We start from the raw sequence: 24,480 nt of genomic DNA, 5'->3' as shown, positions 1-24,480 counted from the left end.
TATATAGATGCTGTATTTATTATATCACAAATAAAGTATTGTGGACCCACTGATGGACTCATTGATGTGTTTGAAGGACAGATATCCCAAACAATTCAGCCCGGGATACATATACAAACACATACACGCACGTCGCAATATTAATGCAATAATGTTGAACGCGACGTTGAACCCCATTTCACCCCACCTCACGAAATGTCAGTGCCCTACAGGAACTGCTCAAGGTGAAGACAAACAGATACAACAACGGGCAGCTTGATTAAACCTTCTTACACATAGGTTTTCTCTTAGAAGTTAAAAAACATATCATGCACCGTTGACGACAAAAGGTCCCGCCTCCGTCGTCAAGTGGATGGAGCCTGTCTGGAGAGCGGTGGGTTGGTGGTTCAATCGTGTCATGCCAAAACATCGCAAACAGATGGTATTTGTTGCTACCCTGCCTGGCGCTCGGTATTAATGTGATAAAACAAGGACTGGTCGGCTCGGAGTCAGTATACTGTGAGTAAGTGGATTATTCACTGTCAAACTGCGGCATGGTATGAATATTGCAACCTCACTTCACCATTGACGGCCAGGGACGTCATTGAGTGAATGAGCCTACATGTGGTTTAACGCCGCCTTGAACAGCCATACACTGGATTGTCTGATCGATTGAGACTCGATTGTTTACAGGTAGTTGTCGTATCCAGGAGTACGCCCAATCTGTTTCGGCAATATTGGCAAGACGAAGGGACGCATCTCATCTTCCCGAGTCAGGGGAATTAAATTACTTTAAAAGTCCAGTTTCCACCCTTGCTGAATTAGGCTGGAATTATTTAGTTATGTTTTGGCAGGACTAACGAGACTATGCATAGTCCGATCAAAATCCCGTAACGAAATCGATATCCGGTTTCCCAAATAATATGGCAACTGCTGTGCCGAATTCGTTCGATTACAGGATTTACCGTCAACTGGGCGTCGACAGATATCTTCTTATTTTTTTTATAAAGGTGTTCAAGTAATTTGATTCACTTCGCGATTTATAACCCGTTTTATAAGAATAAAAATCTAAATCATAGACTAGATCGTTTTCACTGGGCGCCACCATCTTGTTTGAATCAATGCAAGTGATATGAGAGATGTAATGTGATTGGTCAGTAGTGGGGACCAGGGAGGGACATAACTCGTAATAGCCACTGTTCGCTCAAGATCGAACCTAGATTTACCAGCCTAATTCGGCAAGGGTGAAAACTGGACTTTAACAGTGAGTTAACTGCCTTGCCTCGGGAAGATGGACGCAACTTTACAATGTGAATTGATGCGCCATACTCGTGGATCTAATGTAACATGTCTCAACCTACGGCTGTGATGGCAGACAAGGGATCGCAATCCGGACCAGCCTGACATTTAAACCCTAGACTAGCGGATTCTGGCAAGGCCGAGGGACGCAACTCTGCATGACCAATTACTAGTAATCAAATCTCATGATTGTTGTGAGCGCAGACTAGGATCAGATGGTCAGGTTGTTTGACTTGACTGATTGTGTGTAATTCCACCAAAACTACGGGAACGTTGCTCAAGCTACCAATCACTAGTTTGTCTGGCCGAGATTCGAGAATATTACTGATTGCTGCGTAAAACAACAAACAAAACAAAGGCTTTCCGTTCACAGCATCTTTGTCCATGTACTCAATGGCTACTTCCTCAGCCTCTCGGTAAATGTACATGCCAACGATCATGAAAACATTATCGTGCACAATAATGAACATGACCTTGTGATATATTTGGTTGTGTGTCACGCGTGCAGGGTCGCATTGAAAGCGTAGACAACTTGATCATTTAATGACAGGATGTTGAAGGCCGCGTCTGTCCCATATACATTCAAGCTAGACAGATTCGTAGGAGGCTCACATGCAGGCTTTTCTTGCAGTATCGCTTGTATAAAGGTAAGGGACATCATAACATCACCGGGTTAAAAACGATTCCTAGATAATCATGCTGCACATGAATTAAGTTAGCAGTACGTTACAGGTATCTAATCACTAATTGTTATGTTGTAGTTTTTTGGAATTCCTGAAATGGGATATGCTTCCGTACACTCCCTCATACCTTCTTCTGATTATGAGTGAGTATGGTTTTAGACCGCTTTTAGCAATATTCCAGCAATATCACGGCGGGGGACACCAGAAATAGGCTTCACACATTGTACCTTTGTGAGGAATCGAACCAGGGTCTTCAGCGTGACGAGCGAACGCTTTGACCACTGGGCTACCCCACCGCCCCTACCCTCTTCTGAAACCTATCTGAATTTATGAAGCATCCATCACCTATGGTTTGCAGATAAATGTTTAGCAACCATCCGTTAATATTGCTATGTTTTTTGTTAATATCGTTTTTTCGTCTTAATATCATGTACAGAATTGTCCAGAATGTATGTCCGTTATTAAATTCACTTTCTAATATGCAATTATTTGCTAGAAAACAAAGGTCACTTTCAGTATATACATTTGTTTACTCAATATACAAAAATGTGACTGCAATAACATCAAGAGAATCGTCCATCGTGAATGGTCGGTTGGATAAGCGATCATCATACTTAACAGAAAACAGAAAATGGTGTGTCAAGTAAAATAACATGCATAAAAAAGGACATTAAAACATAAATAAATAAATAAATAAATAAATAAATATACAAAAAATATGTCATTTAACTTCATAATGTTCCATCATGTTCAGTTAATTTTACAGATTCCACGCTAATTCACAACGCGATTAGGAATCAGAGGTATCCATCCATTTGTTAGACAGCTTCAAACAACATTTCCAGATAGGTGGATGGGAGGGTAGCCTGTTACCCTAACTAGTTAATGGAACAACCGAGGTAGGGAAAAAAACATAACATCGTATTAGTCTGTATCATATTTATTGTAATCTCATTTCTATACTTTGAGAATAAATAGAGACATTGAGTTCCTTTCTGTTACGTAATATATATTCTACTTTGCGAAACCAAGCCCTGCTGATACCATCAATGCTGTTGCTTTACGTGTTTAAAGGGCAAGTTCACACGGAAATGAACCATTTTTTCTTGTACTTTTTCCACATTAAAAGTGTTAACATAGAAGTATCATAGACAAAAATATAAAAACATCATATTTAATTAACATATTTATTGCACTAAAACGATTTATATTTTTCACATTTACCAAGTGTTCTATTTCCATAACAAAAACACCATGGCTTATGCCCCTTGCAATATGACGTCATTGGTGCCAATTGATAAACATTATGACGTCATCATGCTTTGTTAGAGCCGCTTCACGTGGTGTAGGTACAGTTTTGTGATTCTAGCATCTCAGATGCCAGCCAGAATTGTGTTATGCTGAGTCACCACTGCGCCGGAGTGTGTCGTAGACCATGTTGTTTTACCGCAAACTGGTCCTTGATATCGTTTGCGTTGAGAATAGACAGGGACCCAGTTGAATTGGCACCAATTACGTCATAATCTAAGGGGGATAACTCAGGCCTATTTCGCTCGTAAAACGAAGGCCTCATAACGGCATATCACTTTCACACTATTGTGAGCTTCCTACTTTCACTGTGAAAAAAAATGAGTGTATATTTTCAAACACAGATACTAACTAATTCTAAAATTGCGTTTTGTTTAGAAAAAGAAAGAAAGTGATTTTTGCGTGTACACTTCCCCTTTAAGAGGTCACCTTCTGCCTTTGTTATTTCGGGTACCCATTCCCAACATTCCCACCACAAACGATCGTATTTTGAACAATATTCTCCTTTTGTTAAGGCAGCATTGTTTGAAGGAATTTCACGAAAGTATCCTGCTGCACGGATTTTGTTGAACTTCCTTTGGCCTAAAAGCAACTAGAGTTTCGAATATGCTACGATACGTTTGCCCCCAGATCCTAATTTGCACTAAAATGGCATCAACCTACCCATTTTCTTACTCACTTTTTCTCATCCCTTGTGGAGGGCACGGGGGGCCCAGTCGTCTAAGGCGCCGCTATTCGCTGTGCAGAGTTGCGTCCCTTGGGCACGCCAGAAACCTATGATTGTGAGTTCGAATCCCGGTTCGCCCCGATTATGTTTCTTCGGTTTGTCAGCACCATACCCGTGCTCGTGGGTTTCACCGAAGTTGTAAACGTCTGAGACCTGCATCGCTTCGGGCTTTCCTCCCACATTAATCTGACACGCCGTGATATAAATGGAACAGTGTTAATAGCGGCGTTAAACCCAACTCACTCACTCACTCATCTCTTGTGATGTTGGTGCAGCAGGATCCCATAGATCCCACTACACTCCCCATCAGTTCCAGATTCCCTGCAGTCCTCCAGTGCATGAAACAGCAGTATGGCCAAGGAAGGGAGCCGAGCGCTCAGTGCGGGCCAGATAGGGCCACGGGATGTTCAGGCACCTGCATCAGACAAGATCCCAGCATGGTCCGCTACGCCCAGTCAGACATGCTGCACGACACGTGTATGGGTAGGAATCAGTGGAGGGTGTATAGAAACAATGGAAAAACCTGAACAGATCGTTGTTCACTCTCTCAAACACTGGTGTGACTGTTCCAGGCTGGATTACAGACATGCCGCCTTGATTTAGCTGGAATATTGCTGACTGGTGTTAAAGAACAATTTCTCTCCCTGTGTCACTTTACTGGCAGGTATACTGTGTAACTACTTGTATACCCATCGAAGTTGGGTTGTCACCGTGCTGTAACCGACAATGAGTGTATAGCTATTACTTGTTGTGTAAGTTGTTTTTTTCGTCTTTACAGATTTTGATTGTGACTTTGTGCTGCGCCATAACCATAACCAGCTTGGCAATCCTTACATGGAGAGAAGTGTAAGTACACGTGACAATCCTTATATGGAGAGAAGTGTAAGTACATGTGACAATCATTATGTGGACAGAAGTGTAATTACATGTGACAATCATTATGTGGAGAGAATTGTAAGTGCATGTGACAATCCTTATACGGATAGAATTGTAAGTACACGTGACAATCCTTATATGGAGAGAAGCGTAAGTACATGTGACAATCATTATGTGGACAGAAGTGTAATTACATGTGACAATCATTATGTGGAGAGAATTGTAAGTGCATGTGACAATCCTTATACGGATAGAATTGTAAGTACACGTGACAATCCTTATGTGGACAGAATTGTAAGTGCACGTGACAATCATTATGTGGCCAGAATTGTAAGTACATGTGACAATCCTTATGTGGAGAGAATTGTAAGTGCATGTGGCAATCCTTATACTGAGAGAATTGTAAGTACATGTGACAATCCTTATGTGGACAGAATTGTAAGTACATGTGACAATCATTATGTGGAGAGAATTATAAGTAAATGTGACAATCCTTATGTGGAGAGAATTGTAAGTACACGTGACAATCCTTATGTGGACAGAATTGTAAGTACATGTGACAATCCTTATATGGAGAGAAGTGTAAGTACACGTGACAATCCTTATATGGAGAGAAGTGTAAGTACATGTGACAATCATTATGTGGACAGAAGTGTAATTACATGTGACAATCATTATGTGGAGAGAATTGTAAGTGCATGTGACAATCCTTATACGGATAGAATTGTAAGTACACGTGACAATCCTTATATGGAGAGAAGTGTAAGTACATGTGACAATCATTATGTGGACAGAAGTGTAATTACATGTGACAATCATTATGTGGAGAGAATTGTAAGTGCATGTGACAATCCTTATACGGATAGAATTGTAAGTACACGTGACAATCCTTATGTGGACAGAATTGTAAGTTCACGTGACAATCATTATGTGGCCAGAATTGTAAGTACATGTGACAATCATTATGTGGAGAGAATTGTAAGTGCATGTGGCAATCCTTATACTGAGAGAATTGTAAGTACATGTGACAATCCTTATGTGGACAGAATTGTAAGTACATGTGACAATCATTATGTGGAGAGAATTGTAAGTACATGTGACAATCCTTATGTGGAGAGAATTGTAAGTACACGTGACAATCCTTATGTGGACAGAATTGTAAGTACATGTGACAATCCTTATGTGGAGAGAAGTGTAAGTACATGTGACAATCCTTATATGGAGAGAATTGTAAGTACATGTGACAATCCTTATATGGAGAGAATTGTAAGTACACGTGACAATCCTTATGTGGAGAGAAGTGTAAGTACATGTGACAATCCTTATATGGAGAGAAGTGTATGTACACGTGACAATCTTTATATGGAGAGAAGTGTAAGTACATGTGACAATCATTATGTGGACAGAATTGTATGTACACGTGACAATCCTTATGTGGACAGAATTGTAAGTACATGTGACAATCCTTATATGGAGAAAAGTTTCAGTACACGTGACAACCCATATATGGAGAGAATTGTAAGTACACGTGACAATCCTTATTTGGAGAGAATTGTAAGTACATGTGACAATTATTATATGGAGAGAAGTGTAAGTACATGTGACAATCCTTATATGGAGAGAAGTGTAAGTACATGTGACAGTCCTTATATGGAGAGAAGTGTAAGTAAATGTGACAATCCTTATATGGAGAGAAGTGTAAGTTCACGTGACAATCCTTATATGGAGAGAATTGTAAGTACATGTGACAATCCTTATGTGGAGAGAATTGTAATTACATGTGAGAATCCTTATATGGAGAGAAGTGTAAGTACATGTGACAACCCATATTTGGAGAGAATTGTAAGTACATGTGACAATCCTTATTTGGAGAGAAATGTAAGTACACGTGACAATCCTCTGGGACAGAATTGTAAGTACATGTGAGAATCCTTATATGGAGAGAAGTGTAAGTTCACGTGACAATCCTTATATGGAGAGAACTGTAAGTACACGTGACAATCCTTATATGGAGAGAAGTGTAAGTACATGTGACAACCCTTATATGGAGAGAAGTGTAAGTACATGTGACAATCCTTATATTTCCCATGAAGTGGCTATACACAAGATGTCATCAATGGTTCACGTGAAGTGACTACACAAGATGTCATCACTATTTCACGTGAAGTGGCTATACACAAGATGTCATCACTATTTCACGTGAAGTGGCTATACACAAGATGTCATCACTATTTCACGTGAAGTGCATATACACAAGATGTCATCACTATTTCACGTGAAGTGCATTTACACAAGATGTCATCACTATTTCACGTGAAGTGGATATACACAAGATGTCTTCACTATTTCACGTGAAGTGGATAAACACAAGATGTCATCACTATTTCACGTGAAGTGGCTATACACAAGATGTCATCACTATTTCACGAGAAGTGGCTATACACAAGATGTCATCACTATTTCACGTGAAGTGGCTATACACAAGATGTCATCACTATTTCACGTGAAGTGGCTATACTCAAGATGTCATCACTATTTCATGAGAAGTGGCTATACACAAGATGTCATCAATGGTTCATGTGAAGTGACTTTACACAAGATGTCATCACTATTTCACGTGAAGTGGCAAAACACAAGATGTCATCACTATTTCACGTGAAGTGGCTATACACAAGATGTCATCAATGGTTCACGTGAAGTGGCTATACACAAGATGTCATCACTATTTCACGTGAAGTGGCTTTACACAAGATGTCATCAATGGTTCACGTGAAGTGACTTTACACAAGATGTCATCAATGGCTCACGTGAAGTGACTTTACACAAGATGTCATCACTATTTCACGTGAAGTGCATATACACAAGATGTCATCACTATTTCACGTGAAGTGCATATACACAAGATGTCATCACTATTTCACGTGAAGTGGCTATACACAAGATGTCATCAAGGGTTCACGTGAAGCCACTGTCAACAAACATGCCATCGTATTTTGACACGCGTGGCATCAAGTTGTAAATAGAAACGACCAAGCTCTTCCAAAGTACCTTTTACATAATCATGAATAATAAACAATGAATGTGCGATATGAAATACTCTTCCCATGTAGTCCAACTGGGGACCACGAAGCAGAGGTGAACGAGCGGTTCCCTGGGTTCTTCCGGACGGTGGAGCAACAGTTTGACTTCGAGCAGGCATTCTTCAACATCTCCTCCCAGTACCACGAGGTGAACTCCAGCGTGGAGGACGAGGCTTCCTGCCACGTCTCCTGTCACCAGGTGCACTCACCGGAGTACGACAGAGATCGGAGGATGGCACCGGGCCTCATTACATACCATGCCTGTTGTCAAACGTACGTCATGATGCTCATCATTGGGGAGAGTGATTGAATGTTGTTGAACACCGCGCTATTCTAGCGATATCATTGCTATCTGTACATGACCGAATCTGGACCAGGAACAATAACTGATTGAAACGTAAGCCTCAGCCAAGTACACGCGTCTGACCACGTGATCTTTTTCAGTCAACTCTGGCGACAAGCATAGGTTACTGGGTACGATTTCTACCCTGGAGTCCTATTCTTTTATATGCCCCAACTGCTAGTGACTTCAAGTCACCTGGGCACCATAAGACATCAAGGGCACACAAGGTAGACACAATTTATGGATAACAACTTCTTTAATTGATTAATAATAATAATAATAATAATAATAATAATAATAATAACAACAATAACAATAACAACAACAACAACATTAACAACAACAACAACAATAATAATAATGCGCTAGCCTCCATGTAGAGTTCATGCTCAAAGCGCTACATTAAAATGTCTATCTGGAAAGCTTTTTTGAACAAACGTGTCTTTAGTTTTGCTTTGTATGTCTGAAATGTTGAGGAAAGTCTAATCGCAAGTGGAAGATCATTCCATAACTTTTGGACAGCCACACTGAAGTCTTTAGTCCATAGCTGGACAGTCTATACTGAGGAACAGATAGCAGGTGTTGATTTGCTGATGGAAGAGTTCTTGTTGGGTTATGAAGCTGGAGCAGAGTGGAGATATGAGCTGGAGCCTGGTTGTTGACAGCATTTTGTACATGATCCTTGACTCAACCGGAAGCCAGTGTAGATGCTTGAGGACAGGAGTGATGTGTGCCGTACGTGTTGTCCTTGTCACAATAGTGTACAGAAATATACAGTAATGTACAGTAATTAAAGAAGTTGTTATCCATAAATTGTGTCCACTTTGTTATCCGTCAACTTCTAAGTAATGCCTATCAAACAATTCGTCATGGACACAGTTATGTCAGTTATAACCTTGATACCAGAGAGTTAACTAACTTTAAAAGTCCAGTATCCAGCAAGGGTGGACACTGGACTCTTATAATCAGTAAACTCTCTTGCCCCGGGTAGATGTCTTGATCCCAACTACGAAGCTACAAAATTTAGATATGAATTACGTTCACGATATCTTTTTCAAAAGCAACCCGTAAAGATTCGGAAACCGTACCTATTGCTTACTATCATCCTGAAGTATTATTCCCAGAATAAAATATGACTTTTGTGTATACTTTTGTTTGCAGGATAACGTCTTTTAAGCCTGAACAATATCTTCTAAATGTGTTCGGTGAGAAGAAGAAGATAGCCCAGCTTCATTCCGTTAAGCAGTTTTTCAAGGTCGAACAATGTCAGTGAGTATAACAAGGAAAACACAACAATACGTGTGATGCCGTGACAGGGCAAGATGGCATTGACTGACTACACATAGTATGGGGCGTTTCAATTCACTTTAATTAAAAGTCGAGATATACAATCCATTGATGATTTTGTTCATATTAAGCAGTTATATGTTTCAAAAGCTCCATGTTTGTAGTATTCGAGGCTACATTTCCGCACCTGCTATTTTACAACAAAGCAAAGTATAGCAGTGCAGAGTTGCGTCCCTTGGGCACGCCAGAAAGCTATGATCGTGGGCTCAAATCGTGGGCCCAAATCGCAGTTCGCCCCGATTATGTTTGTTTGTCAGCACCACATTCGTGGGATTTTGATCGAGATTAGATATTTTTTTAGTTACAACTACGAAACCAGATATTTCTAAATTTAAAGCTATGAGCCTTATTTTTAAAAAAGAAAAAACACCTTGCAACATTGTATTTTTTGTGTGGCAGGCCACCTTTTAAATCTTTTATATTTGTTTCAAGAATTTTTTGGGGAAAATTCTTTTTCGAGAAAACCCCTGGATATTACTGGAATACTGTTCCAACTCAATGAACCTCTTTGAACAATCAACACTCATCACTGTGGTATTGGGTCGCGTATTACCACGATGTTCAGTCGATGTTCAGTCGAGATCCACAGTATATATGACGTTCCTCTTGTTCCAGACATGTATCGAACTTCATGTACGGAAAGTGCCTACAGAGGTATGAGTCTGCAACCGCTGTCACTGAAGACCCACAACGTGGTATCCATGACAACCTGAAGTACGCAATAGAATGGGTACAGGTAACCGGATGCTGCAAGTGTATTAACAAGTAAAGAGACAATTGTATGAAAATGTAAAATAAAAACACGTATCAAACATTTATTTAATGTTTTGACATTCACCTTCACCTTTACCAGCTTTTGTGAAACCCACGCGTGCTGACAAACCTAGAAACACAATCAGGGGAATCTTGGATTCGAACCCACGATCGTAGGTTTCTGACACTCATTAGAGACGCTACTCTGCTGCGTCTTAAAAGAATGGACCACACGTACTAAGATTAGTCAGACGCCAGGCCAAGATTATATGCATTCGACGTAATAAGCGTAATAAGCGCCCCGGTCTAATAAGCGCCCACGGCGATATATGCTAGTATATTGGCTGGTGAACAATCCCAATTAGCACCCCTTCCGATTGATCAATGTACACTTATTTATTCGTATATAATACGCACTCGTGTGTTATATGCACCCTTAATTATGGGCAATTAAATTCTGGAAAATATATCTGTCGTGTATAAACCACGAAATTTACTAATCATTCAACTCTGTTTTTTCTCTCACCAAAACTATGTTCTAATAAGAGCCCTTGTTTCTAATTTTGAGAGCGCCCAGGGCGCTTATTACGTCGAATACGGTATTATAGATTTGAAATGGAAACGGATACACGAAAATTGCAATTATTAAATGGCTAATGAACAAATGGATAATTTACACCACATCTTATGCCATCTTCATCGATTATCCAGTGTATTCTATCTCCATTCGCATTTGACAAAAAACCCATGGAACATTCGACATCATAACCTTCATCTCTCTTATCACAAATTAATTTGATGAGACGGGTATTTTTAAAATCCTGTCATTCGAATCTACGGATTCCTTTCAGAACGGAAGTCTTTTAGAGCCAATTTTTTAATATTTTATATACTAACTTGAAATTACAAGATGTTATGTTGAAGTATAAAGATGCAAAAATGAAATATTAAGATAATAAGTTATTTCAAGTTATAATCTTAAAATTTTAACTTATTATCTTGAAATTTCAACATAATTTTCTTGAAATTTCAACTTAGTATTCATCTAGAAGTTTCAACTTAGTATCTTACAATTGCAAGAAAAACAAAATGGCCCTAAATGCTTCCTTATAAATGTGCAGCTTACGTTTCATCAGCAGTGCATGGCAAGTTCAGGGATGGTTGACTGTTTGGTCGCTCCCAACGGCGTGGGATGCTGCTTACATAACGTCACCTACTGTGACGTCACGTCACTGGTGTGTTCATCTTCCCGAGGCAAGTGAGTTAACTGACTATAAAAGTCCAGTTTCCACCCTTGCTGAACTATGCTGGTATTATGGAGTTATATTTTGGCTGGACTAACGAGTCTATGCATAGTCCAATCAAAATCACGCAACGTAATCGGAATCCGGTTCGTAAACTGTCGTGTAGATTTCGGTCGATTGCAGGATTTGCAAAGCATGTGCACCGCTAACTCGTTGTCAACAGATATTTTCCAAATCTTTTCCTGTTTTTAATCAAGGTACTCACGTGATTTGACTCATTTCGCGATGTATGACACGTTTTATCACAATCTAGATCTTGATTATCAACCAGATCGTCCTGACTGGGCACCGCCATTTTGTTTAAAGCAAACGCAAGTGATACGAGAGGTGGAATCTGATTGGTCAATAGGAGAAGCTTAGAAGGGACATAAATCGTAATAGCCACCTGTGGCGCAAGGATAGAGCCCAGGAATTCCAGCCTAGTTCGGCAAGGGTGGAAACTGGACTTTTAAAGTCAGTTAACTCTCTTGCCTCGGGGAGATGTGGTGTGTCTGGCCAAGCTTGGAATATTTACAGGTTGCCGTGATATAGCTGGGATGTTGTTGACTATATTATAACAACAAACAAATCATTGGTAAACTGGTTCCAGAAAAGACGAAAAGATGTTTCAGGTCTCGTTATAGTGACAACGTCTTATTGCTGTTTGGGTATCGTGCCCAGATGACACGGATCGTTCCTCATGCTATCAATGACTGATTTGCCTGGCTCAGACTCGGCTATTTACAGCCTGCAATGATACATTACACAGGATATTTGACCTCCCAGTGTTTTTTTCGTGTTTGGAAAAATGTTTGTTTGTTTGTTTAACGCCGCACCGAGCACTTTTCCAGCTACGTGACGGCGGTCTGTAAATATTCGTCCCTGGGCCAGACAATCCGTTAATTAACATCATGAGCAACGATCTAGGCAATAGGGATATGATGACATGCGTCAACCAAGTCATCGAGCCTGACATTTTCTAACGCGGATCTTCGCTGATCGTTTGGAAAAAATGAGCAATTTACTGGTACATTGTTAAGGAAAATGAAAACACTGCAGTACCTCTACACAAATTATATAAAGACATTCTGTTAGATATTTGCCAAAATGTGTGCGTATTTTTTTTGCACTTTTCCAATGTAAACACTTAAATAGGTCAACAGATAGAGAGTGCACTTATTATCAGTATCATAATGTCTTATAACTAGAACCATATGTACTTCTAATGACAACAGACATTTGATACTTGTTGATAATACAACCTCAAACTGCTAGCAGCATTTTACAAACAACGCTGACATCAACTAGATGGAGCGGGCCTAAGGGTAAGTACATGCATATATACATCCATGATAGAGTTAATCCGATTTACCTGATTTCAGGAAATACTTGATATGTATTATTTTGCTCAAAAAGTCGATTGCAGCTGAAAGAATGGTATATATCCTGCTGGGCTCCCAACAGATTGCAGAGGTCCCTTATAGCTTGGCTTACGTTGCAGGCGATCTATAATACTTGGTTTGAAAATTGTCGTTGTTTAATGGTCTAATCCTATTATTGTTTTGACACTAGTTTTTAATACGAATGTGGGATATGTTACCATTTGCTTTACTGTCCTTTGGTGACAGGTTTCAAAAATATAAATTCTTTACTGTGTTTAGTCACAGTATGGCTGAAGTGAATCCAAAGCCTTTTTATATTCGGGAATTGTGTTGGTCTTGCAATTTAATACAGTAAAAATTCTCCGTGTTCATAACACTGTACGGAGCGCAATTATAGATTCTACAGAATACTCTTTGTAAATAAAACAACTTTTTGCGAACCGTCCATATTTTACAGAGCTTCAGCCTGTGCCAAAGGGCAAAATGTATTTACGCTACCTTACTCTACTGTTTGGTAAGTATATTTGATGCAGTACTTCGTTGGTAAGCATGTAAAGTCCCGTTGAACGCTTGCAGTAAAATATTAATGGTAAAATGAAACAAGGATAATGTCTCTGAAGCCCACATTTCGGCTCATGGATGTCCTAGTCGTATAGACCCGTGAAGATCCGGGGTAGAATATGTCTTCAGCAACCCTTGCTTGCTGTAAAAGGCGATTATACTTGTCGTAAGAAGCGACTAATGGGATCGGGTGGTCAGACTCGCTGACTTGGTTGATGCATGTCATCGATCCCAATTGCGTGGATCGATGCTCTTGATATCAATGACTGGATTGTCTGGTCCAGACTCGATTATTTACAGACCGCAGTCATATAGCTGGAATATTGCTGAGTGCGGCGTTAAACAACAAACCAACCAACAATATGTAAATGCAATTTTGCGAAAGTAAAGATGTGATATATATAACGTATGGATTATTTGCTTTATCTGTTCTGAGTTAATATAACGCAAACGTAAGACGTTATCGCACACACTCCACCAAAATGTGATGAGGCCTGCAAGCATTGAATCATTTCCGGTTCTTTGAAAATATTATTTGCATCTGCAATGAATATTTCATTACTTCTTCCCAAATTCACGTTTCCCACTTGAAGAGTCCTTCTTCTATCCATATTATTTTATTTGTTTCTTCTTTAACGCCGCACTCAGCAGTATTCCAGCTATATGACGGTGGTCTATAAATAATCTAGTCTGACCACATGAATATCAATCTACGCAAGTCAGCGAACCTGAGCACTCGATCCATATATATTAAGGACCGCCTCCGTGGTCTAGTGGATGGAACGTCTGCCCGAATAGCTAAAGATCGATGGTTCGATTCCGGGCCGCATCATTCCAAAATATGTTAAAAGATGGTACTTGTTGTTATCCTGGCGCTCCGCATAAAAGAGATAAAATTAGGACTGTATCTGATTGGAGTATAGTGTTAACCTACAGCATGTTATCTATGTGGGTTAGCACAATATAACCGGCATTATTCCAGTATTAACTATGGCTTATAATAAAAATTAAATTGAAAATTATACAAGCGTTAGTCCGGACAAGTACAGGCACACACACATACACGCACACGCACACGCACGAAAGTACGCACACGCACGCCCACGCCCACTCCAATTCAATTATCTCTGCTTGCACGTTACAGCAGCACTCAGTTATGGGTCATAATAGCATAAGCTTTTTTGTTACCTTATACGTTAGAATACAATAGTTGTTAGGTGTGAAATCATGTCTTTCTTTCAGCACTTACGACAGATTCCAGTTGGGGCTGTCACAAGAAACACATTGAAGATATAAAAGGTATTTTTACATTCTAACCATGCTGCCACTGCATCGTTATCAAGTGATACGAGTACAAAAAGGAGATTTGGAAAGAGCGATGTTTGCGACAGGGCATCACGAAGCTGTTTTGGCGCTGAGATTGGCGTTAAGGAGTCGTAGCAGAACAAATCTTATCTAAGTCTATTCGAAGCTGATTTATCCCTGATTTAAGTTTAAGACAAAAAAAACATGGGGTCCTGCAAAACTATATAAATTAACTGCCCTTGACAAGAAATGGTCCAAGTTCCTTCGTTATTCCGTATCATTGCTTCGAACGGTGTGCAAGCGGTCATTTCAATAATCTTGAAATTTGCCCTCTAATCCCAAATGTGGTGACATTGATAGTGAATTTGAAGACGTTTACGACTGAGTTACCATTTGCAGGATATATATTTACCTTTTGTTTCTTTAATAAAAATGGTTCGAGATTGCAGACGGAAAAGCACCCAACTGTCCCCTTACATTCTTATTATACCATCTACTTGATAACTGAAATGAAACAGAAATTGAAAGAGCAGAGCTGAGAGCAGCGAAAGAGGGCTTATGACTGCATTATCACAGTTGACAAACATGGATGGTCGTGACATGAATTAAATATAATGTGCAAACTATTCCTGTTAATCATGACGATGCAGGATCAAGGTTAAACTTTAACTACTAGTATTTTCCCAAAATGATTTGTTCATGTTTAGACTTATTGAGAATAAACACAAATATATTTCACACCTATCTGTAGGCAACAGGCAAGTTGTACAATAATATTACAATTGAAAAATTGACCACGTCAAACCTTCAAGACACGTCTTCAGACACTGGTAGATGGTTGACACACTTGCGGAACAGATTCCTATATATCGCAGAAGTGCCTATTCTAAATCCATAGTGTAGGCTAGAGAATGATTCCTTTGAAACAATATCGTAGTAAAAGTTTGGTATTGACAAATTCATAATTTGCAGTATCCGTTGATTAATTGACTTTTTGATTTTGAGTTTCTGAATAATTATGAAAATTGCCTTCATGTTCAAGGTCTGACTTATGGTGCATCACTTACGTACACACAGTAATCTGATTTATGACACACCTGTAGCAAGATATCTTTGTGTAAGAGCCAGATTTTGCGGCAGCTGGTATGCTCTACTGCATGTTTCTGTCCTATGTTTAATACTTGGTCTGACAAGATCCAAAATCTCATCAAAGCAGGCTTCATCTTTACGTTGATAATTCTTGAAAGAAAGGTCAGTCTCCAGACCTCAGTTCCTGTAGTTACTTACAAGGATGCTTTTTTTTTAAACACAGGTGTGTGCTAACATCTTCCTCTTTTCCCATTTCTTTCTATTGCGTTTTCTCCGAAGAAGAACAGATATTAATAATCCTTCCTCCACGATTTTCCTTACCTTCCACTGGGACAAGATGCTCATCGGAGACGCCATGTTGAACGACGTAACAACACCACATATTTGTTTGTACATCGACAATGGCAGTATGCAGCTCCCTTTGGTCGATTTCTATCACTATGAATATCGTAGTAAGCGTACATTTTGTGACAAATAAATGCTTACCCACAATGATTGAGATATGATATGAATATTATTTTCGCGATGCTGCTTCAATCTGAGGTAGCTATTGTGATGGGATACGTCTAATTGTCTAATAAGAATCGGTATTTTTCCAAATGCATAGTAGAATGCATGCTTGACATGTATGGGATAAAGACACACCCATAAAGGCAGAGCAAAATGTGAAACGGATTTCCGGTTTTTCAGTACCAAGTGAGCCCATTGACGTTGTGCTGAATCTCATCTGTCCTAAACCTAAGAATACATGGAATACGGGCACCAGTGTAGTATGGGACGTCCCAAAAGTTGTTTTCTTTGCTGCTAAATATAAGGAGTAAGTATGACCATTTTTCTGCAAAGCTGAATGTTGATTTTCTACAGGAAAACACAAATACACAGTACAGGCTATGAACTAGTGAGAGGGCTGATCAGGGCATCACGCTGTGAAAAAGTACAAGTCCGGACTAGAATTGGTCTTCAGCAACTCATGCTTGTAAGAGGTGACCAAAGAGATCGGATGGTCCGGATCACTGACTTGGTTGATGCATGTCCTTGTATCCCACTTAGACACAATGCATAGATCGATGCCCATGATGACAATCACTGGATTGTCTGGTCCAGACTCGATTATTACAGAACGCCGTCTTATAGCTTGAATATTGCTGAGTTCGGCGTTACACAACAAACAAACAAAACAAACTGGTTTGGCTAAAACTGTTAGTTTCTACCGTCGGTTTAAGTAATTATATAGTTAGTGGTTAACGAATTTGTCCCCTGAAGAGCTGTCATGAGATTGATTTTAAAAAGATGTTTCAGACAAAGTACTTTCACTGGCTCATGACAGCTCTTCAGTGTAACTGACAATGACATATGAAATACTTATGATGACGTCATAAATTACAACTTAAATTATAGTGTTGATTGAGAAATACTTTTTTTAAAAGTAATAAATGTGAGTTAACAAGGACATTCATTTAAGAAATCATGATTAATAAAAATGTATCTTCTACAGTCTGATCACAGCAGTCACAGACAAAATGTTTACTGGTTGAATGTCGTAATTCTTCTTTAGATTGAACTAACAACAATTCAATATTTTTCTATTTTTGTAATTATCAATGGCTTTTGCTTTTGTACCACTCCTTATAGGTAAAAAAATAGACCCAGATATCACAGTCACCCATGCATGTCATCCAACATCACTTAACACGTTTGGTGACCGCCTCCGTGGTCCAGTCGTAGAGCGTCCGCCCGGAGAGGGTTCGATCCCCGGCCGAGTCATACCTAAAGACGGTAAAAGATGGTTCTTGTTGTTAGCCTGGGGGCTAAAACAAGGATTGGTCGGCTCTGGGTCAGTATACTGTGCAGTTTATTCATGTTAATTCATGTTAATCTGCGGCATGGTATCTTACTGAGCTGGCATATAAATCGGCATCAGTCTAGTACAAACAGCCACACACACACACGCACGCAGGCACGCAGGCACGCAGGCACGTACGCACGCACGCACGCACGCACGCACACACACACACACGTGCATGCACGTCACTGTATAAGTGCAACAATCTTGGACGCGACGTTAAACCCAATTCACCTTACCTAACACGTTTGGTATGCATGTACCTTATGGATTTTGGGGGTTAAGTTGACTGAGTCTGGACCACACAATCAATAGCGTATTTTGATGAACAACATCGATTAACATCTAACCTTGTTTACATTCAAGTTATATCGATGTGGCAGACCTGAACGAATGTTGTTCAGTAACATGTGACTCGGAAAGTGGCATAAGTTACGACTCTGAACTCCACAAAGAAGTGACATGCAATACAGGAACTTGTTCAGAATGCGTCGAAAAAGCAAAAACATGTGAGTATAGTATAATTATTCACTGAACTGCAGAAACAGAAACAGCCACATACCCACCCTTTTCTGAATACCCCCAAACCCTCCCACCAGACACACGTGCCATGAACCATTTTGACTTTACCAAGTCGGGTGGCCTCACCCGTGTCTATATTTTCTCATCCCTGAGACATATAGAATACTAAACGAGCTCCCGTGTAATACCAATTTTATGAAACGAGTGAATAGTTCTGGTATCTGACGAGCGAAAGCGAGACAGATACCACAACTATTCACGAGTTTCATAAAATTGGTTTTACACGGGAGCGAGTTTAGTATTTTATTTATTACTTGCCATTTACAACGTTTTTAGAATTATACTGTTGAGTATGAATAGGCTAGCTGACACCTCCACGATCCACGGCATAGTCCAATTGAGTTTAACAGAATAATACTTCAAACACGTCAAAAGTTGAAAGGTATGAATTTAATACCATACTACGGTCCACCTTTAGAATTCACAAAATTATTGTAGGGCTAAGACTATCGCAACTCACATACTTTAACTTAGACTAACGACTGTCGTTGCGCTACAATACGATCGCCTTGTGGAACGGGCCTTGTACCTCAAACTTTACAATAACGTCACAATACCCGATGATGTAATTTGTGGAATTTTGTTGCAAGACCCATCGGCGAAATAATGCCATGTGACGTCACCCTAGCAACAAGGTTGCTGGGGTCATCGAGTGTGCATAAGCTCCTCTCAGTGATCTATCAACTCCACACGCAATGTCTTTGAATAAGCCAAGCGATGTTGAGAGCTTTCAATATTTGTTCGTGAAACGTGTTCCGAGAGTACACAAGCACGCGTTTTGGTATTACACAATGTGTAATACAGCTGTATGTTTATTAAACGGGTGATCTCTTCACGGGCAAGTAATAACTAATATTGTCTTATGCTGCACGGCCAGCTGACTTCTAACAAATAGCATGACTTTCGGATAACAGATGTCACTTCCGGTTTCGGGAAACATATGCCAATTGCAGCACGACCGTCCCATGCTTCTAGCCAGCACAGCCATAAGCACTTCCAGTTTAAGGACATCACTTCTGGTTTCAAAAACACGTGCCAAATGCGGTGAAACTGAAGAGGAAAGCCCCGCACCTGTAGCTGTCTGATTAAAGTTATGAGCACCTGCCCTTTCATCTTAGCACTTCCGGTTTTTGGAAACATATGCCAAACGCAGTAGAGTTTAAAACAGAAATCCCTATACCTCTAGCTGTTCTAATGGCAATGTTATCAGCACTTCCGGTTTAATGACTTCCTTCCGGTTTGGGAAAACATATGCTCGGTGCAAAGCAACTTGAAACAGAAAGTCCCGTGTCTGTAGCTACCACAATATAAAACAAAGATGTGAAGACAAGAAATGTGGAAGCAGATGAGGTGATACAAATGAATAGTTATGTTACCACACTGTAAATGTTTTCTGAATTATACTGTGCGTACATTTTCAATGTGTGAAAATGTTACATGAACTATTCCGTGAGTATTCCATACGAATATTCGTCAGTTATTCAAATATGCACCAAACTAGGGACAGCCTGGGGTGACAACTTTTAAATCATTATAGATACTGTCGAAGCGTGTACCACCAAAATGGCCTCATGGGTAATTGAATAGAAAGTACATGCCTTTTCATTATAAAAACAATTGTTTAAAACATGTCACATTTGTTACAATTCTCGATATTTGTTAGTTGATCACATTTAGTTCTATTAAAAACCTTAATTTGCAACACATTTGTAAGAATGTTTACCGGAATGATGAGGCGGAGACAGTGCCAACGAGCCGCTTCCTCAACTGGGGGATTTCTATTTGCATACAGCATTAAAATCATTTCAAGCAGATGAAGTGTAACTGGAGAAATTGTGTCATTTTTCAGTTACTTAATGCTAATTTGCCTTATCCAATGCTTCATGCATTCTTCTATATACACCCGGCGGGGTCGACAGAGAATGCCAATTCGGAAGATACGTGGCGTCGACCTATTGGAAGAGAAACTTGAAGAGTTAAAACATGAATATGGAGATGACTATGTTTATCATATGTGGAGATTTTAATGCTAAAACAGCTTCTGAACTAGATTATATTCTTGACGATGTACCTGTTGATGAAGTATTATATCATGAAGATTTGTTTGCTAATCAAATAATATTATGTGATAATGTATTAAACAATGATGGAAAACAACGTCTTGCCTTGTGCAAAGCCATGGATATGCATATTGATAACGGTCGTAAAACGGCGACACTTTACTTTTATATCAAATATAGGACATAGTGTTGTTTACTATGCTATCAACCGCCTCCGTGGTCTAGTGGTAGAGCGTCCTCCCGGAGAGCGGAAGGTCCGGGGTTCGATCACCTGCCGCGTCATACCAAAAAGACGTTAAAAGATGGTACTTGTTCTTACCCTGTCTGGCGCTCGGCATTAAGGGGCTAAAACAAGGACTGGTCGGCTCGGAGTCAGTATACTGTGTCTGAGTGGGATATTCATGTTAAACTGCGGCATGATATCTCAGTGTGCTAGCACTATAAATCGGCATCAGTCCGGACTAGAACAGGCAGCCACACACACACCTGACCTCACCTATGTTATCATTAGCACTGCCTTATCAACTCATCTCCATGATATGGCTGTATTGCCGCGAACAGAGTCGGATCATTTACCACTGGAATGTAAGTTAGAAAACATTGTTTTCTTTTCAAAGTCCCCATTGTAATTAAGTGAATATTCCTGTTGAGAAAATCTCAAGACTTAAACAACGAGATGATACAATGCTATATTTACCCTTACAAAATGGATGTCATTGTAAAATTTACAATCTGCTAAAAAGTATGTATGCATCTGTAAAAGCAGGTGTAAAGATTGGTTGCTTTAAAACTTTATTTAAACGCTTATAGGATAAGACAAGGCTGCGTTGTGAACCCTGTCTTATTTGTATTCTTTATTGATGAGCCTGTGCTTGAAATGTATGCTGTTTGTGATCATGGTATATTTGTTACCCAAAATATTGACGATCTGATGTTACTCTTATTTGCCGATGACATTGTATTTTTCTCGTATACTGTTCGCGGCTTGCAGAGACAGCTAGATGTCTAAAGTACATATTGTCTGAAATGGGGACTGCGCGTAAATCTTGATAAATCAGATGTTATTGTATTTCGAAATCGAAGGATAATAACTCAGTTTGGACACTGGATAATGTGAAGATAAAGACGGTAACGTACTATAAATATCTTGGAATTATGTTATCCTCACGGTTAATATGGTCTGAAGCATGTGAAACTCTTGCCTTGCAAGCACGGAAAGCAATACAGCTAGTTTTTCATTTGTTGAGTAATAACAGATTTATAGATTTCTCGACTGCTTGTAATGTATTTGACAGTTTACTATATTGAACTATGGTTTGGAAATATGGGGTATTAAATGTCATGATACAATTGAAAAGATACAAACATGCTATTACAAACGTTTTCTTGGTTTGGGTAAATTTGCAGAAAACAAAGATATTCTTGGTGAAATTGGACGTCACTGTATGTTTATTAGTACGCAAATAAAGCTTTTGGAATGAATGAAAGTGGATACCCTTCCGACGTTATGTTGTGCTTAAAGTATCAGATGGGAATGGAAAAGTCAATTGGGCATCGTATGTGAGACAAATGTTATTTAATTGCGTTTTTTTGCGTATGTGTGGTGTTTATTGGTGATAAGAACATGTTTTTGTCTGCATTTAGAAGACACTTTAGATATTTCTATTCCCAATCATGGTACCACAGTTAGGAGGCGTCTACTTTGTTATTGCATAATGCTGTACTCTAATACTCTAATATATATAACTGTACTCAGAGACAAATGATTAGTTAGAGCAATGTGTATATTTCGACGATCTCCCCACAACTTTTGAGTCAACATTATTCGTAAAAGGTCATTGTTAAATATACCTCATACAGAGTCTATATGTAAAGAATGTGACCTTCATTAAGTAGATAATGAAAACCATGTCTTTTTTGTATGCAAGAAATATATTCACTTGAGAAATATTATGTTTTACCTCATAACAGAAATATTATTAAGGTAATATTACGTTTGCAAATCTATTTAACTCCTGTGAAATTAGAGTACTACGCTTAATAGCTCTGTATTTATGTAAATTATTTAAAATGAAATCGTCAAAGATGTAACACTCAGGACATGTGACCGTAAAAATAATTTATATTACAACTGTACTGTGGGCCATGTGGCTTGAATTACGAAATATACTTGATTGATCGATTGATTGGTTAATGCCCCGAGTATGGGGGCAATTCTTTCAGGCAGGTGCATGATAGCCTTCATCGTCATGTCTCTTCTTCTACACGGTATAGGTACCAGTACCACGACCAGTACAAGTATTATTAGGGGTTGACTGGAAATAACTGTGCCTATTTGAATGTGAATAATCATTCTGTCTGCCGCATCATATTGTAAATGTTAACGCTAAAATAACCACATTTCCAAGGGCTTGGAATTCTCATAATGGAAACGGAAGTGTTAAAGGTTCTGTCAGGGAATAACTACGCATATTCATACCACTATACGTGGGTTATATGTTGTGAAGAAACAATGGAGAATTTTGGATTTCCTGCGAACAAACACGAAAAGTGTCAAAATTCATAAATCAGTAATTCCTTTACTTGATTTTTTTATGAAACTGCTCACACTACTTTTTTAAGCGTTCGTTTGGGAACGACGGAAGCCCGGTTTCGATTCCAAACATGGGTTCATTGTGTGAAGAATTTCTTGTGTGCCTCGCAGTGATATTGCTGTAATATTGTTTCTCACTCACCCACTCCACCGAGACTACTGAAACTGTTTGAAGGTCACTTCACGACTAAATGACCTTCAGAGTGACCTTCAATGTGACAAGTATTGCATTAGTTATTTTGCGTCAATCATACATGTAACTGATTGGCAAACGCTTTGAATTTTCATAAGTTTATGCAAAATTTCCTTAGATGTGACCTTTTTCATAATTTAACCTGTAGTGACCTTGAACTTTTAGCCAACATTTTGTGTGTGCCAAGAGTAGACCCTGTGTTCTTTTCACTGCCACTAATTTCCATTTAATGTATCCATTAAAGTCATATCATTTGATATATGGATCTCAACTTCTTTATTATGATGAACACAACGTTTCGGAGTATGTACATTCTCCGTCATCGGGTGAACACATGCTGTTCTCTTCCTTATGTGTATCACTTCTAAATGCCTTCCAAAGACTCCATATATGTAAACGCATCAGCGAACTTGAAATATGTTGTCGTCGTCAGGGAATATTAACTGTTATTTGAACACTCAAAGGCAAAATGAAAATGGAAAATGATTCATTTAGTGAAATAACATATCTACTTCGATATAATTTTACGACTATTTTGCAATATTCCAAAAACAACAATAACATTTCTTCTCCGATAGAATTTCACGACTATTTTGCAATATTCCAATATAAACAATAACATGTCTTCTCCGATATAATTTCACGACTATTTTGCAATAATCCAATAAAAACAATAACATTTCTACTCCGATATCATTTCACGACTATTTTGCAATATTTCAATAAAAACAATTATTTCTACTCCGATATCATTTCACGACTATTTTGCAATATTTCAATAAAAACAATAACATTTCTACTCCGATAGAATATCAAGACTATTTTGCAATATTCCAATAAAAACAATTATTTCTACTCCGATATCATTTCACGACTATTTTGCAATATTCCAATAAAAACAATAACATTTCTACTCCGATAGAATTTCAAGACTATTTTGCAATATTCCAATAAAAACACGACCCTCTTACGTTGCTGCATTGAACAGATACATTTATGGCAGTGTATGTTTCTTCTGTCTGTTTTCCTTGTTTTCAGCTGTTGAACTGGTCCCCGATACATGCACCATGTATTTTAGTGTGACAGGTAAGTAATATGTTGGTGCATACTTTCAACAGTTTCAAGAAGTGAAGCGAATTGTGTGTTCATAAATGCATATACTGATACTGACTGTTCTCATCATGATCGATTGTA

At 39.0% G+C, this 24,480-nt stretch overlaps 2 protein-coding genes across 3 annotated transcripts in view; both read left to right on the top strand.

The window, feature by feature from the left end:
• Nucleotides 1-1,858: 1,858 nt before the first annotated feature.
• LOC139463366 (uncharacterized) lies at nucleotides 1,859-10,437 on the top strand. Of its 2 annotated transcripts, none has more exons than XM_071244621.1 (6): nucleotides 1,859-1,925; nucleotides 4,307-4,479; nucleotides 4,775-4,842; nucleotides 7,983-8,225; nucleotides 9,457-9,564; nucleotides 10,258-10,437. In XM_071244621.1, exons 2-6 carry the CDS (start codon nucleotides 4,348-4,350, stop codon nucleotides 10,409-10,411), a joined length of 705 nt encoding a protein of 234 aa, XP_071100722.1. In that variant the 5' UTR covers nucleotides 1,859-1,925; nucleotides 4,307-4,347; the 3' UTR covers nucleotides 10,412-10,437. The 2 variants fall into 2 exon arrangements, with proteins under 2 accessions (XP_071100722.1, XP_071100723.1); XM_071244622.1 differs by lacking the exon at nucleotides 1,859-1,925 and adding an exon at nucleotides 2,846-2,860.
• A 2,511-nt stretch (nucleotides 10,438-12,948) lies between these two features.
• LOC139463797 (uncharacterized) overlaps nucleotides 12,949-24,480 on the top strand; it is a 47,566-nt gene continuing 36,034 nt past the window's right edge. The window contains exons 1-6 of the mRNA XM_071245112.1: nucleotides 12,949-13,003; nucleotides 13,518-13,574; nucleotides 14,864-14,920; nucleotides 16,706-16,832; nucleotides 18,225-18,367; nucleotides 24,325-24,372. Of these exons, the coding sequence (XP_071101213.1) occupies nucleotides 13,544-13,574; nucleotides 14,864-14,920; nucleotides 16,706-16,832; nucleotides 18,225-18,367; nucleotides 24,325-24,372 (406 nt within the window). The 5' untranslated portion in view covers nucleotides 12,949-13,003; nucleotides 13,518-13,543. The remainder of the gene's footprint in view (nucleotides 13,004-13,517; nucleotides 13,575-14,863; nucleotides 14,921-16,705; nucleotides 16,833-18,224; nucleotides 18,368-24,324; nucleotides 24,373-24,480) is intronic.

Source organism: Haliotis cracherodii, unplaced genomic scaffold (genome assembly GCF_022045235.1).
Source record: "Haliotis cracherodii isolate W230 unplaced genomic scaffold, xgHalCrac1.p SCAF_16, whole genome shotgun sequence".
Classification (NCBI taxonomy): domain Eukaryota; kingdom Metazoa; phylum Mollusca; class Gastropoda; order Lepetellida; family Haliotidae; genus Haliotis; species Haliotis cracherodii.
The sequence above is the reverse complement of the archived record's forward strand: the minus strand, read 5'-3'. Positions and strand labels throughout refer to the sequence as shown.